At 47.3% G+C, this 12,138-nt stretch overlaps 1 protein-coding gene across 7 annotated transcripts in view; it reads right to left on the bottom strand.

Moving 5' to 3' along the window:
* Positions 1-3,748: 3,748 nt before the first annotated feature.
* Positions 3,749-12,138, bottom strand: part of ABHD6 (abhydrolase domain containing 6) — a 111,019-nt gene continuing 102,629 nt past the window's right edge. For all 7 annotated transcript variants that reach the window (XM_029241781.1, XM_029241782.1, XM_029241783.1 and 4 more), the window contains 3 exons: positions 10,207-10,261; positions 9,897-9,997; positions 3,749-4,870 (listed from right to left, as the gene is read on the bottom strand). In XM_029241781.1, the coding sequence (XP_029097614.1) occupies positions 4,694-4,870; positions 9,897-9,997; positions 10,207-10,261 (333 nt within the window). In that variant the 3' untranslated portion in view covers positions 3,749-4,693. The remainder of the gene's footprint in view (positions 4,871-9,896; positions 9,998-10,206; positions 10,262-12,138) is intronic.

Raw genomic sequence — 12,138 nt, 5'->3', positions numbered from 1 at the left:
GTTCTAGGCACACGGGCTTCAGTAGTTGTGGCACGTGGGCTCAGTAGTTGTGGCTCGTGGGCTCTAGAGCACAGGTTCAGTAGTTGTGGCGCAAAGGCTTAGCTGCTCCGCGGCTAGTGGGATCTTCCCGGACCAGAACTGGAACCCATGTCCCCTGCATTGGCAGGGGGATTCTGAACCACTGCGCCCCCAGGGAAGTCCTAAATTGCTACTTTCAATAAAAGACTTGGTCAACCCAAGTTCATGTGCCTGAGGCACAGTGAGGCCAAACAAACTGAAAGGTCGGAGTTTGGAGCAGAGAAAGGTTTATGGCAAGGCCAAGCAAGGAGCAGGGGCAGCTCATGCTCAAAAGACCCAAACTCTCCAATGGCTTTGAGGGAAGAGCTTTTAAAGGCAACGTTTGGGGTGAGGGCTGCAGGGTGGACGACTTTCTTCCAATTGTTTGGTGGTGAGGTAACAGGTGATGCTTCAGGAATCCTATTCATCAACCTTCTGGTTCCAACCTGTCTGGGGTCTAGTGCTTGTGCTCAGCATGTAGTCACCATCCTCCACCTGCAGGGGGTGTAGGGTGGGTCCATAGTTCCAGCCGAGCAACTCAAAGATATGTGTCGGATTGTTATGTATATCCCTCCAGGAGGAACTAGGACTGTGTTTTATTACTGAACTATTGTTTCTTAACTGCTTTTACTTTGTTTCTGCATTCCCTCACTTTCCTAATTAGTAACTTCTTGAATCTGCTCTTCAGGAACTCAGGGAAGGCCTCGAAAACTAAAGCCTTTTTCTACAAACAGGAAACAGGGAACACAGAAAGGCTTTTGTACCCCAAGGACTTCCATGGTGGTCCAGTGGTAAAGAATTCATCCTGCAATGCAGGGGGCCCGGGTTCGATCCCTGGTCAGGGAACTAGATCCCACATGCAGGGGCCCAAGGTGTGACCTCAGTGATCTGTGGTTGAAGCTGCCACACACTGGCCTGGTCTAGGCGAGCCAACAGGGCCCCAGGCTCTGCTGGAAATTGAGCAAGACAGCTCCTGCCTGAACCGGTGAAAGCACGGTTTTTGCAAGACACCTTCAATCATAAACCAAGAGGCTTCTCTCTATTTGTTATCTGTGTGAGCTTGGGCAAGACACTTAACCTCTCCATGCCTTGGTCTCCTTGGCTGTAAAATGGGCACAGTGTCCTATGTCCCTTTTAGGGCTGTGTGAGAGCTTGATAAGGTGATGCATGGAAAACACTTAGAATAGCGCCTGGCACATTTACATGATTCAGTCATGTAATTTACATGATTCAGCCTGGCCTGACATACATTACAATTTCCCAGTACTTTCTGGGGACCTCCTTTAGACAAAGCAACAACTAAGTTTCCCTGGGATGGCAAACTAGAAGATAGACTTACACACATGGGCAGCTCCATCCAATGTCTTGCATCAGTCACTCCTGGTGTCACTTCTGCCCAGAACAAGAAGCCCAGACTAACGGGCAGATTGAGTTCTAAACACTGCTGGTCCCTCAGCCTCTTCAACATCTGCCTGGAGGCTCCATCCCTAGCAGCCTCGACAACCCTGCTCCAGGCAGTGAGGGAAGAGCCCACTTGTGATTCCTGGGGCTTTCCACTCTTATTTCAGAAGCTTTGGGCAGTCTTTGAGGGAGGGCTGTGATGATTGACCCCCTTCTTCTTTCTAAGACCGTCATTAAAGACACTCCAAAGGGCCCAGTGGGGCAGTAACCAGCAGGCTCTTCATAATCACAAAGGTAGGAAGTGGGGCTCAAGAGGGAGATGTGCTTTTCTGCTTTCGAGTCTTCCTAGCACCATGGGACCAGAATTGCAGGGCCAAGAGAGAAACTTGAAAACCCACTTTGCAGGTTTGTCAAAAACAACTCTCGGGCTTCCCTGGTGGTGCAGTGGTTAAGAATCTGCCTGCCAATGCAGGGGACACAGGTTCGAGCCCTGGTCCAGGATGATCCCGCATGCCGCGGAGCAACTAGGCCAGTGCGCCACAGCTACTGAGCCTGCACTCTAGAGCCCACAAGCCACAACTAGAGAAAACTCGCGCGCATCAACGAAGACCCAGTGCAGCCACAAATAAATAAATTTAAAAAACAAAACTCTCAAGGGACTTCCCTGGCTGTCCAGTGGTTAAGACCCTGCGCTTCCACTGCAGGCGGTGTGGGTTCCAGTGACGCTTTCCAGTGACAGTGGAGCGCTTTCCACTTCCAGGTGGGAGCCGTGTCCTGCACACCTTGCCCACTATCCTTCCAGGTGGGATGGCCAGCACATGCCCCTTTCTGGATGACCCCACTGAGGGTGCAGTGCACTGGCTCCTTTGGACCTGATTCTTAGTTCAACCCAGGACATAACAATTCCTGCATCTAACAGGCTTAATGATCTGGGGTAGTTATCCCAGGTCTGGGGCTTCTTCAGGCTTCTTCTTCCCCAAGGAAACCATCTCTCCCTACCCAAACCTATCAAGACTGACTCCTCCCAGAGCCTTACTAGGCTCAGAATTTTTGGTGAATATGGGAGACTGGAACAAGCAACATGTCCAGTATCTGCTTTCTTTTCTGCTTCATTGATTTTTGCTCTCATTTGTATTATTTCCTTCTATTTTTTTCTAGGTTTGATTTATTTTTTTTTTTCTAGCTTCTTAAAATAGAAGCTTAAATTATTTATTTTTTAGCCTTTCTTCTTTTCTAATATACATATTTCAGCCTATAAATTTCCCTCTGAGCACAGCTTTAGGTGCACCCCACAAGTTTGATGTCACATTTTCACATCTCTTGTTTTTAAGATCTATATTCTACTCTTCCTTGATAAACTAAAATATTCAGACCAAGTCCTGAATTCCAATTTAGACCACAATGTTCGCCAAAGTTCTCACTTTATTTCCAGAACTATATGGCTGCAGACTCTGTAAGAAGATTTGAAAGAGTGAATCTCCTGGGGAGTTTAGGTTCCTAAATGCCACAGAAGAGAGTCAAAAGGAACAGTTTGATAACTCATGCCTTTTGTTTTTGATATATAATTTCAGGACTTCCCTAGTAGCGCAGTGGTTAAGAATCTGCCTTCCAGTGGTTAAGAACCTGCCGGACACTGGTTCAATCCCCGGTCCGGGAAGGTCCTACATGCAGCAGAGCAACTAAGCCCATGCACCACACTACTGAACCTGCACTCTAGAGCCCGTGAGCCACAACTACTGAGCCCATGCACCACAACTACTGAAGTCCTAATGCGCCCTAGAGCCCATGCTCCGCAACAAGAGAAGCCACCGTGATGAGAAGCCCACGCACCACAACGAAGAGTAGACCCCGCTCACCACAACTAGAGAAAGCCTGTGTGCAGCAACAGAGACCCAAACACAGCCAAAAATAAATAAATAAATTTTTAAAAATTGATATATAATTTCAATTGAATAAAAATTGCAAACATGATTTCTGGAAATGAAAGTAGCAACTCATATAAGCAAGGTCTTCCAATGCCTGTAGAACAAGCCTTACTTTAAAAAACACATTTTAAAGTTAACAGAACATCTGCCAACATTGCACTTCATTAAGAGCTTAAAAACAGAAACCAGTAGAGGGATGGGATAGGGAGGGTGGGAGGGAGACTCAAGAGGGAGGAGATATGGGGATGTATGTATATGTATAGCTGATTCACTTTGTTGTAAAGCAGAAACTAACACACCATTGTAAAGCAATTATACCCCAATAAAGATGTTAAAAAAACACCCAAAACCAGAAACCACTTGCATGTTGCTGATCTAGACTTATTAAATTTATTTTATGTCATTGTGGTCACTTTTACAGCGGTTTAGATTTATTTTCAATCACATTACTGTTCACAGAATTCACAGAATTCATTAACAATCTAGTATTTTACATCCAAGGGTTTTCAATAGCACAGCAAGATAGAAAAGAGGTGCTTGGGAGCGGAACCCGAGTCTGATTATTTAGATAGATGTCTAGAACATTATTGCTTTATTAGTTCCTTTTAAAAAATAATAAATTATCCCCAGGGAACCCACCCTGCCAGGTGTTCTTTGTACTGCAGCTGTCCCGGGTTCACTCAAGACATACCTGACACAGGGGTGCTGGTCAAATCGCCCACCTGTGTCCTCTGCTGCTCTGAGAGCTGGCAAGGCCGAACACGCCCTTCTGCATGGGTAAATGTTTTCTACAGCCTGCCGTGCTCCTCCGTGGTCTTGCAGTTGACGGGCTGCATTCACATATGGGACTCTACGTAAACTTAAATTAGACATAAACAGGAGGGGCTTGGTGAATGGGGACTAACGCTCCTCAAACAGCCACTGAGCATGCACGGGAGAGTGTCAGAAGCAACAGAAATACCTCGAGCCTCAGTCTGTGAGGAACATCTTAAAGAAAATGTCTCCGGTGGTTATGGTCCAATATGGGCGCTTTGTGACATGAACTTGAAGACTTCTGGGTAGATTTCATGGATGGGTTTTCTTATTTCGTTCCATGTGAATGTGCATTTTGTGACAAACATCTTGGAGTTTTCCTCGTGGCCCCCGAAGCTCTGTGGATCTGTAGAGACCGGGGCTGGAGGACTTGCCTTCCTCAGGGACGCTGGCGCTCCCACCGCATTTGGGGCAGGATCCCTGAGAAGTGGTGGCTGCGTCAGATTCTGGAGATGGGAGTGGATGCTGGGTGCAGAGTGCAGGCTGCCACTGGGGCCTCAGTCCAGCTTCTTGTCGTTGTCTGTGCTGTGCACAGAAGCTAAGAAGTCGACAATGAGCTTGGCTGTCTTCCTGGGTCTCTCCATCACCACCGAGTGCCCACAGTTTTCCAGGAGCTCCACCTGGCAGTTGGCAATCGACTTGGCCAACATGTCCGCCCCAGACACGTCGAGCACCTGCAGGATGAGAGAGGAAACTAGACGGAAAAGGTTCAGACCCCTGTGCGCTCTGTGGACAGAACTCCCATCCAGGCCTGGCAGGGGTGACTTTTAGGATGAAGTCACTTCAGTGTAGGGGCTTGTGGCTCTCTGACAGAAGTGACCACATGCCTCATGTTTTATCCTGCAACTCAGCGCTAGGAGGTGTGCCGCTGGCGGCATTACTGAGGTGGAAACACAGACCCTGCCCTGAGGACATCCTGGTCTGGTGGAGAAGCCAGACAGGACAGCAGACAAATGCAGCACGATGTAGCGAGGACTCTGATGGGGGAGGATCCTGGGAGCTGAGAAACCACACGGGAGGGGAATTCATGGAAGAGGGAGCAGCCCAAGGGTGGGAGATCATGGCAAATGCAGGGGACAGCAAGGAGCCTGGTGCTGTCTGAGTGGGGATGGATGTGGGGTGGGACAGAGGGGGCCCACTCTTCCAGCCACGCCGGGAGCCAGGCCTCAGTCTGAGGGCAGCTGGGGGCCGTGGGGCTATGTCAGGGACAGCGGCCAGTGATGTGATCAGGCTGGGCCAGGAGAACGCACCCTGCTCCTGGACTAGGGGAGCCCAAGCTGTAGGGAGGCCACACAGGAGACGCGCAAGAGGGGAAGACTAATTATCACAAGCTGGAGGAGTATCTCCTGAAGGTCCTTTGGGGGGTCCCTGAGCTGTGGGACCTCCGGCACTGAAGTTTGTTAATAACAGGGAGTGCTTTTCCCACGTGGAGGCCACCACTTTTCCAGGGCCAACACCTTTTGAACAACACAATTTCATTTTCACCTGGGTTACCTTGCTACTTTAACGCCAACCTACCGACTTTCTCCCCAACACCCTCCTTTGGTGTCCGGTTTGTATTGACTCCCCTTCTCTTAGTCACGTTCACCTTCAACTCATCCCAGACAAGGTGGGCCCCTCCATCCATAAGAGCAAGAGCAAAACCCCAACAAACTCGAGCACTGTCTGTTTTTGAGCTTTAGCCTCATCAACCCAGATCATTAAAACCAAGATTTGCCGCCCACTGGGAAGCGGGGTGATGAGCAGAATGCAGAGCACCCTGGGCTGCAAAAATGCAAAAAGGAACAGCTAATGGGGAGCATGACAGGATTTCGCCTCTCCCTGTTGGTCCCCAAGAGCCCACATCACCTTTGGGATTTTTAGAATGAAGAAAGGCCTTCATTGTTCTGACTCTGATTTCTGACTGAATGACTCCCTGCTGGCCCAGCCTGGGTCCCACTTTTCCTATCAGGCGTCCAGTCCACAAAGCTGCTTTCAGTCCCTGGCTGGCGCGAAGGAAGCACAGGAGGCCTCCCTCCTCTGGATGCCCTCGTTCCTGTGCTGTGCATTCTCGGCTGCACCTGGCTGACGTGAGACAGCTGCACGTAGACGACGCCACCACCGCTGCCTCCCCGCCTGCGCCAGGCGTACAGACCTGGCTCCCCCTCCCCAGTCTCTTCTGGGTCCTCCGCAGTCGTGAGCCTTTGTGGTGCAGCCTGACTTCCTGCCTGTGCTTTCACACACATACAGTGGGGATGTGCAGCCTGCCCAGGGCTCACAATGGTGGCTTTCACCTTGGTGTCCACAGGGGAGCTGTCTCAACGGGGAAAGCTTTACTCTAATTTCCTTTCTCACGACTGTCAACAGCATAAGACTGCTAGATACCCTTTAACAGACACTGTAATTCTGTCTGCCTGTGGGCTCCATTTCCCACCATCTCCTCTTGCTTTTAACTTTCCAAGAACTTTCAATAAGATATGATTTCTAAAGAACAGTTGCAAACCAAAGGGGAGCTTCTGGGGTATAAATGAGTATTTCTTTGGAGGGTTTATTATGGGTTGATTGTGCCCCCTCCCCAAATCCATATGTTGAAGTCCTAGCCCCCCAAACCTCAAAATGTGACTTTATTTGGAAATAGTGTCATTGTAGATGTAATTAGTTAAGAAGAGGTTATACTGGAGCAGGGTGGACCCCTAATCTAGTATGACTGGCATCTTACAAAAAGGGGAAATTTAAACACAGAGATGCATAGGCACAGGGAGAATGCCATGTGACGATGAAGGCAGAGATGAGGGTGATGCGTCTATAAGCCAAGGAACACCAAAGACTGCCAGCAAACTCCCAGAAGCTTGGGGAGGGACATGGAACAGACTCTCCTTCAGAGCTCCCAGGAGGAACCAACCTGCTGACGCCTTGATCTTGGACTTCCAGTCTCCAGAACTGTGAGACAGTCAATTTCTGTTGTTTAAGCCACCCAGTTTGTGGTACGTTGTTACAGCAACCCTAGTAAACTAATAGAGCCACCTGACAAAGCCTCTCAAAATTTAAAAATGTACAAAGCCTCTGATCTAGCGATTCCACATTTAAGAACTGACCCTTCAGATATGCTCTCAACACTCCACAAACACACACGTATAATGATGTTCACTGACGTGTTGTTTAATGGCAAAATTGAAAATGACCTAAGTGACCATCAATAGGGCACTAGTTAAATGTACTGCGGCAGAGCCATATAATGGAGTACTGTGCAGCTCCCAAAAAGAACACAAAATTTTGTTTTGGGCAAGGATCATTCACAAATGATAAATCTAAGGGGAATGTTTGATGAGGGGCAGGATATCTGCACAGTCTCAAAGTGCCTCCCCCGAGACTGCTTATCAGTTGCCAGGGGAGAAACAATTAGTCTAGATGAAGAAAACAAGACGTCGTGACCAGACAATCAAAATTCCCATCACCAGGACTTCCCTGGCAGTCCAGTGGTTAAGACTCTGTGCTTCCACCGCAGGGGGCATGGGTTCAACCTCTGGTTGGGGAACTAAGATCCCACATGCCACACAGCGTGGCCAAAAAAAAAAAATCCCCATCACCCAGTGGCAGAAAGACACTGTCCCTCTGAGGATGTGATATCTTATGACCCATGAGATAAGGGATATATGGCAGGGATATATAGCCTGAATTTAATCATGAGGAAACAGCAAAAAACTCAAACTGAGGAACATTTTGTAAAATAATTGGCCTGCCCTCTTCAAATATCTCAATGTCACAAAAGATAAAGACAGACTGAGGGAAACATTTCATATTAAAGGAGATGGAAGAGACATGACATGCCGTATGTGATCCTGGTTCAGGGGGCAGGAGGAGGGGTCTATGTGGGACGTTACTGAAACAACAAATAAATTTGCAATATGGACTGTAGATTAGTTAAAAGCTATTGCATCAGTGTTAAGCTTCCTAAATGTGACAACGTACTGTGATTACGTGAGAGAATATCCTGGTTTGCAGTAAATACACCTTGAAATATTGGGGGTAAAGGTACATAATGTAAGCAACCTACTCTAAATGGTCCAAAAATACATATTTCTAGATCTGTCTAGATGAGGATGATGAAGCCAGTGTGGCAACTGTTAAAAAGTTGGTAATAAATAAGATGTGGTACACACATACCATGGAATGACACTCAGCAATAAAAAGGAACAAACGGCTGGTATATGCAACAATATGGATGAACCTCAGAAACATTATGCTGGAGTGAAAGAAGCCAGACGCAGAAGACTACATGCAATACGATACCATTTTATGAAAATTCTAGAAAACTATATTCTAGGCAAAACTACAGAAACAAAAAACAGATCAGTGGTTGCATGGGGCTGGGATAGGAATGGAGATTAACTGCAAATGGGCAAGAGGGAACTCTGGGGAGTGGCAGAAGTGTTCTACAACTAGGCTGCAGTGGGGTGCACAAGGCGAATTTTACAGCATGTGAATTATATTTCAATAAAGCAGTTAAAACAGGTGACATGTGGTAAAGCAATATAGGAGTGCTCTGTACTAGTTCTACAATTCTTCTATAAATTTGTCATTATTTCAAAATAAAATATTTTTAAAAATAGAATGAGTAGATCTGTATGGGCTGATGTGAAATGGTTTCCAAGGTGTACCTTTCTTATATATGTGAACTAAGGTGCAAAATAGTATATATATAGCATGTTTGGAAAACTTACAGATAAACTTATTTACGCATATTGATATATGCTTAGAATAGGAGCGGGCAAACAATGGTCCCCTGCCTGTTTTGTGACTAAAGGTTCACTGGAGCTCTGCCTGCCATTTGTCTGCATGTCCCCACATCTGCTTTTGCAACACACAGCACAGTTGAGTAGATGTGACAGAGAACTTATTGCCAGCAAAGTTGCAAATATTTACTACCAGGCCCTTTACAGAAAACGTTTGCCAACTCCTGCCTTAGAAAATTTAAGAAATATACACAAGACTGTAAGTGTGGCCTCAAAGAAATGGGAATTGGGATCTGGAATGTTAAAAAGACCAAGTTCGCATTATAAATCTTTTTGTACTCTTTGAAGTTTTATGTACCATTTGATTATATGGCTTTGAGAAAAATAATTTGCAAAAATGATTTAAAATTGCCTTACGGGCTTCCGTGGTGGCTCAGAGGTTAAGAATCCTCCTGCCACTGCAGGGAACACGGGTTCAAGCCCTGGTCCGGGAAGATCCCACAGGCCGTGGAGCAACTAAGCCCGTGCGCCACAACTACTGAGCCTGCGCTCTACAGCCAGTGAGCCACAACTACTGAAGCCTGCGCACCTAGAGCCCGTGCTCTGCCACAAGAGAAGCCACCGCAATGAGAAACCCGAGCACCACAATGAAGAGTAGCCCCCGCTCGCTGCAACTAGAGAAAGCCCGCGCACAGCAATGAAGACCCAACGCAGCCAAAAATAAATAAAAAAATAAGATAAATACATTTATAAAATAAAGCTTGTAAGCGTGTTTAAAAAAAAAAATTGCCTTACATTTTAAGCGGTCAATGTCATTGCTCTCAGCTCACAGAATGATTGCTCCCCGTGAACACTGGCACCTGGACCAGGTGTGTGCCACCTCTTCCTGGGATCAGAAACCAGCCAGGCTCCCATTATAAATGACCTCTAGCTTTTCCTCAGAGCCCGGTGTGACTGACACAGGAGGTCACAGGGACACGCTACGTACCTGATCTTGTTTCCCCCAGATGATCTGCGTCGGGACCTTGATCTTGTCCATGTTCTGATGGAGGGAGTATCTCGACTTCTCACTGACGATCTCCAAAAACACTTTTGACAGAAGGAAAATAAAGTGAGTGCATGCTGGGCTGTGCTGTGGACACCACCGAGTATAGACAGTCTTTGAGTCTAAGCCACTGCTTTTTTCTTGAGGGGCCCCAGAAAACTATCAGTCTCAGAAATGTAAGAAAAAAGAGCCAGCCACCCATAAAGCTTGACTTGTCACACAAGTTCAGAGAGCTTAACGCAGGGCTACTTACGTTTTCGGTAGAAATTGTTATGAGGGATGCGGACGTCGACAAGGCCTTGAAGGATCTGAGGATAAATAACCCAAAGTCAGAAGGCAAGGGAAGATTCATATCCTCAGGCCTCACATGGGTCTGGGACAACGAAGGAAAAGAAGTCCAGCAGTTTAGGGCATTGTCAAGGTCTGTAGGGCCTGATCCTCCAAATTCCCATGATGTACTATCATGCAATGTAATGGGGAGTCAGGTTCATAAGTGGCTTTTTTCTTTCTCATTAGAAAGGAACTTTGATAATACTGTGAAGCCAAAGGTCCCCTGCGGCATGTAAAATACACCCGAGATGGCCTGATAGCTGCTCTACCTTTGAGAAAATCTCCGCTTAGCCTGAGACACAATCAGGATGGAAATAATATCAAGTAATTATTCAGTAATACCCAATGCAAAACAGGTCTATTTAAAAAACATTAAACCATTGGGGATGAAGGGCCTCTCAAACAATGAAGAAATAAACTAATGCGGAAATTGTGGGAAGGCTTCCAGTGTCCTGTGCTCATTGTGTGACGCTGCCCTGGCCCTCCCTGCCGCGGGCTGTGAGGCAGCAGCACAGGTGGACAGGACAGGCCTCCGGGACCTGCGAGATGGGCCCAGAGAGGTACTGTGGCCAGAAGGAACACGGCCCGCCTCTTCCCCCGCCTCAGGGTTCTTGAGGTAGTGTCCAGGGCTCACGTTATCAGCCATCACTCCTCTCATCTCCCTGGGAATGGTCTGAACCCCTTAACTGCACTCTCAGGAGTCCTGTGCACTGACTGAAGTGGGAAGATCCTGCCGTAACTGCTCTGGACTAAAGCGCTGGAGCATGACAGAATCTGACTACTCGGGAAGTGGAAGCCCACAGGTGAGACCAATGGCAAGCTGTCCAACACACAGTGCTGAGCATCAGACATTTTCTTTGTTCTACTATCTATCCTGCACTCATGCATCTATCCATCTTCCATCCACCCATCCTCCACCTACCCAACTACCCATCCATCCTGCATCTCTGACTCAGACATGCACATGTCTATGCATGTGTCCACTTATCCTGCATCTGCCCATCCATCCTCCATCACCTATCCATCCTGCACCTCTGAATCATATATGCATATGTCTACCCATGTATCCATCTATCCTGCATCCACCAATCCATCCACCCTCCATCCCTGCTATCTCCAGACATTTTCCCATCCATCCAACCAAGCATTCAGCCATCCAGCTATTTTCACCATCCCTAAATCATCGATGCATGCACATACATCAGTTCATGCATCAGTTCATGCATCCATCTATCCTGTATCTTCCTACACATCCATTCTCCATCCCTGCATTATCCTGGCTTCCTCCCATCCACTGATCCATCGAATCTATACCTAGGAGCTACCTCATGCAAGAACAGCCAAAGACAGAGTCCTTGCTCTTACAAAGGTAAGAATGGAAGACACAAACAAGCAAACAGACGACCATAACACAATGTGACGCAATGGGCTGAGTGCTCGGGTGCTCCAGAAAAGACTTTGGGACCTGCATTTATTTTCTCCCAGTGTTTTCACATCCCTGACAACTCAAAACATGGAAATTTCTAAAACCCTGTTTGGCCACTCTATTCTGGAAAGAGATCAGTGGAGAGGGGATCAGTGCAATGTCACGACTGAAAAGAGGATTTCATGGATAGAACATACCGCAGAATTTGATTCTGGGTGCTTCCTCAGAGATGGGCCACACCCATGCATGAGTCATGTTCACAACTTCTAAATAGAGCCCATTCTCTCAACTCCTAGGAGGACCCACCCCACCCTGAGGCAGGGTCCAGTTCCTGCAACAGAGTGAGATAATTTGCTATTGTGAGGACTCAGCCTCAGACTCTCTTGGTTTTCCCCACACTTTCCTCTCTTGGTTTTCCCCACACTTTCC

The sequence above is a fragment of the Monodon monoceros genome, unplaced genomic scaffold (genome assembly GCF_005190385.1).
Source record: "Monodon monoceros isolate NGI ecotype Baffin Bay Population unplaced genomic scaffold, NGI_Narwhal_1 Super_Scaffold_3, whole genome shotgun sequence".
NCBI lineage: Eukaryota > Metazoa > Chordata > Mammalia > Artiodactyla > Monodontidae > Monodon > Monodon monoceros.
This window is presented reverse-complemented; position numbering and strand designations above follow the sequence as displayed.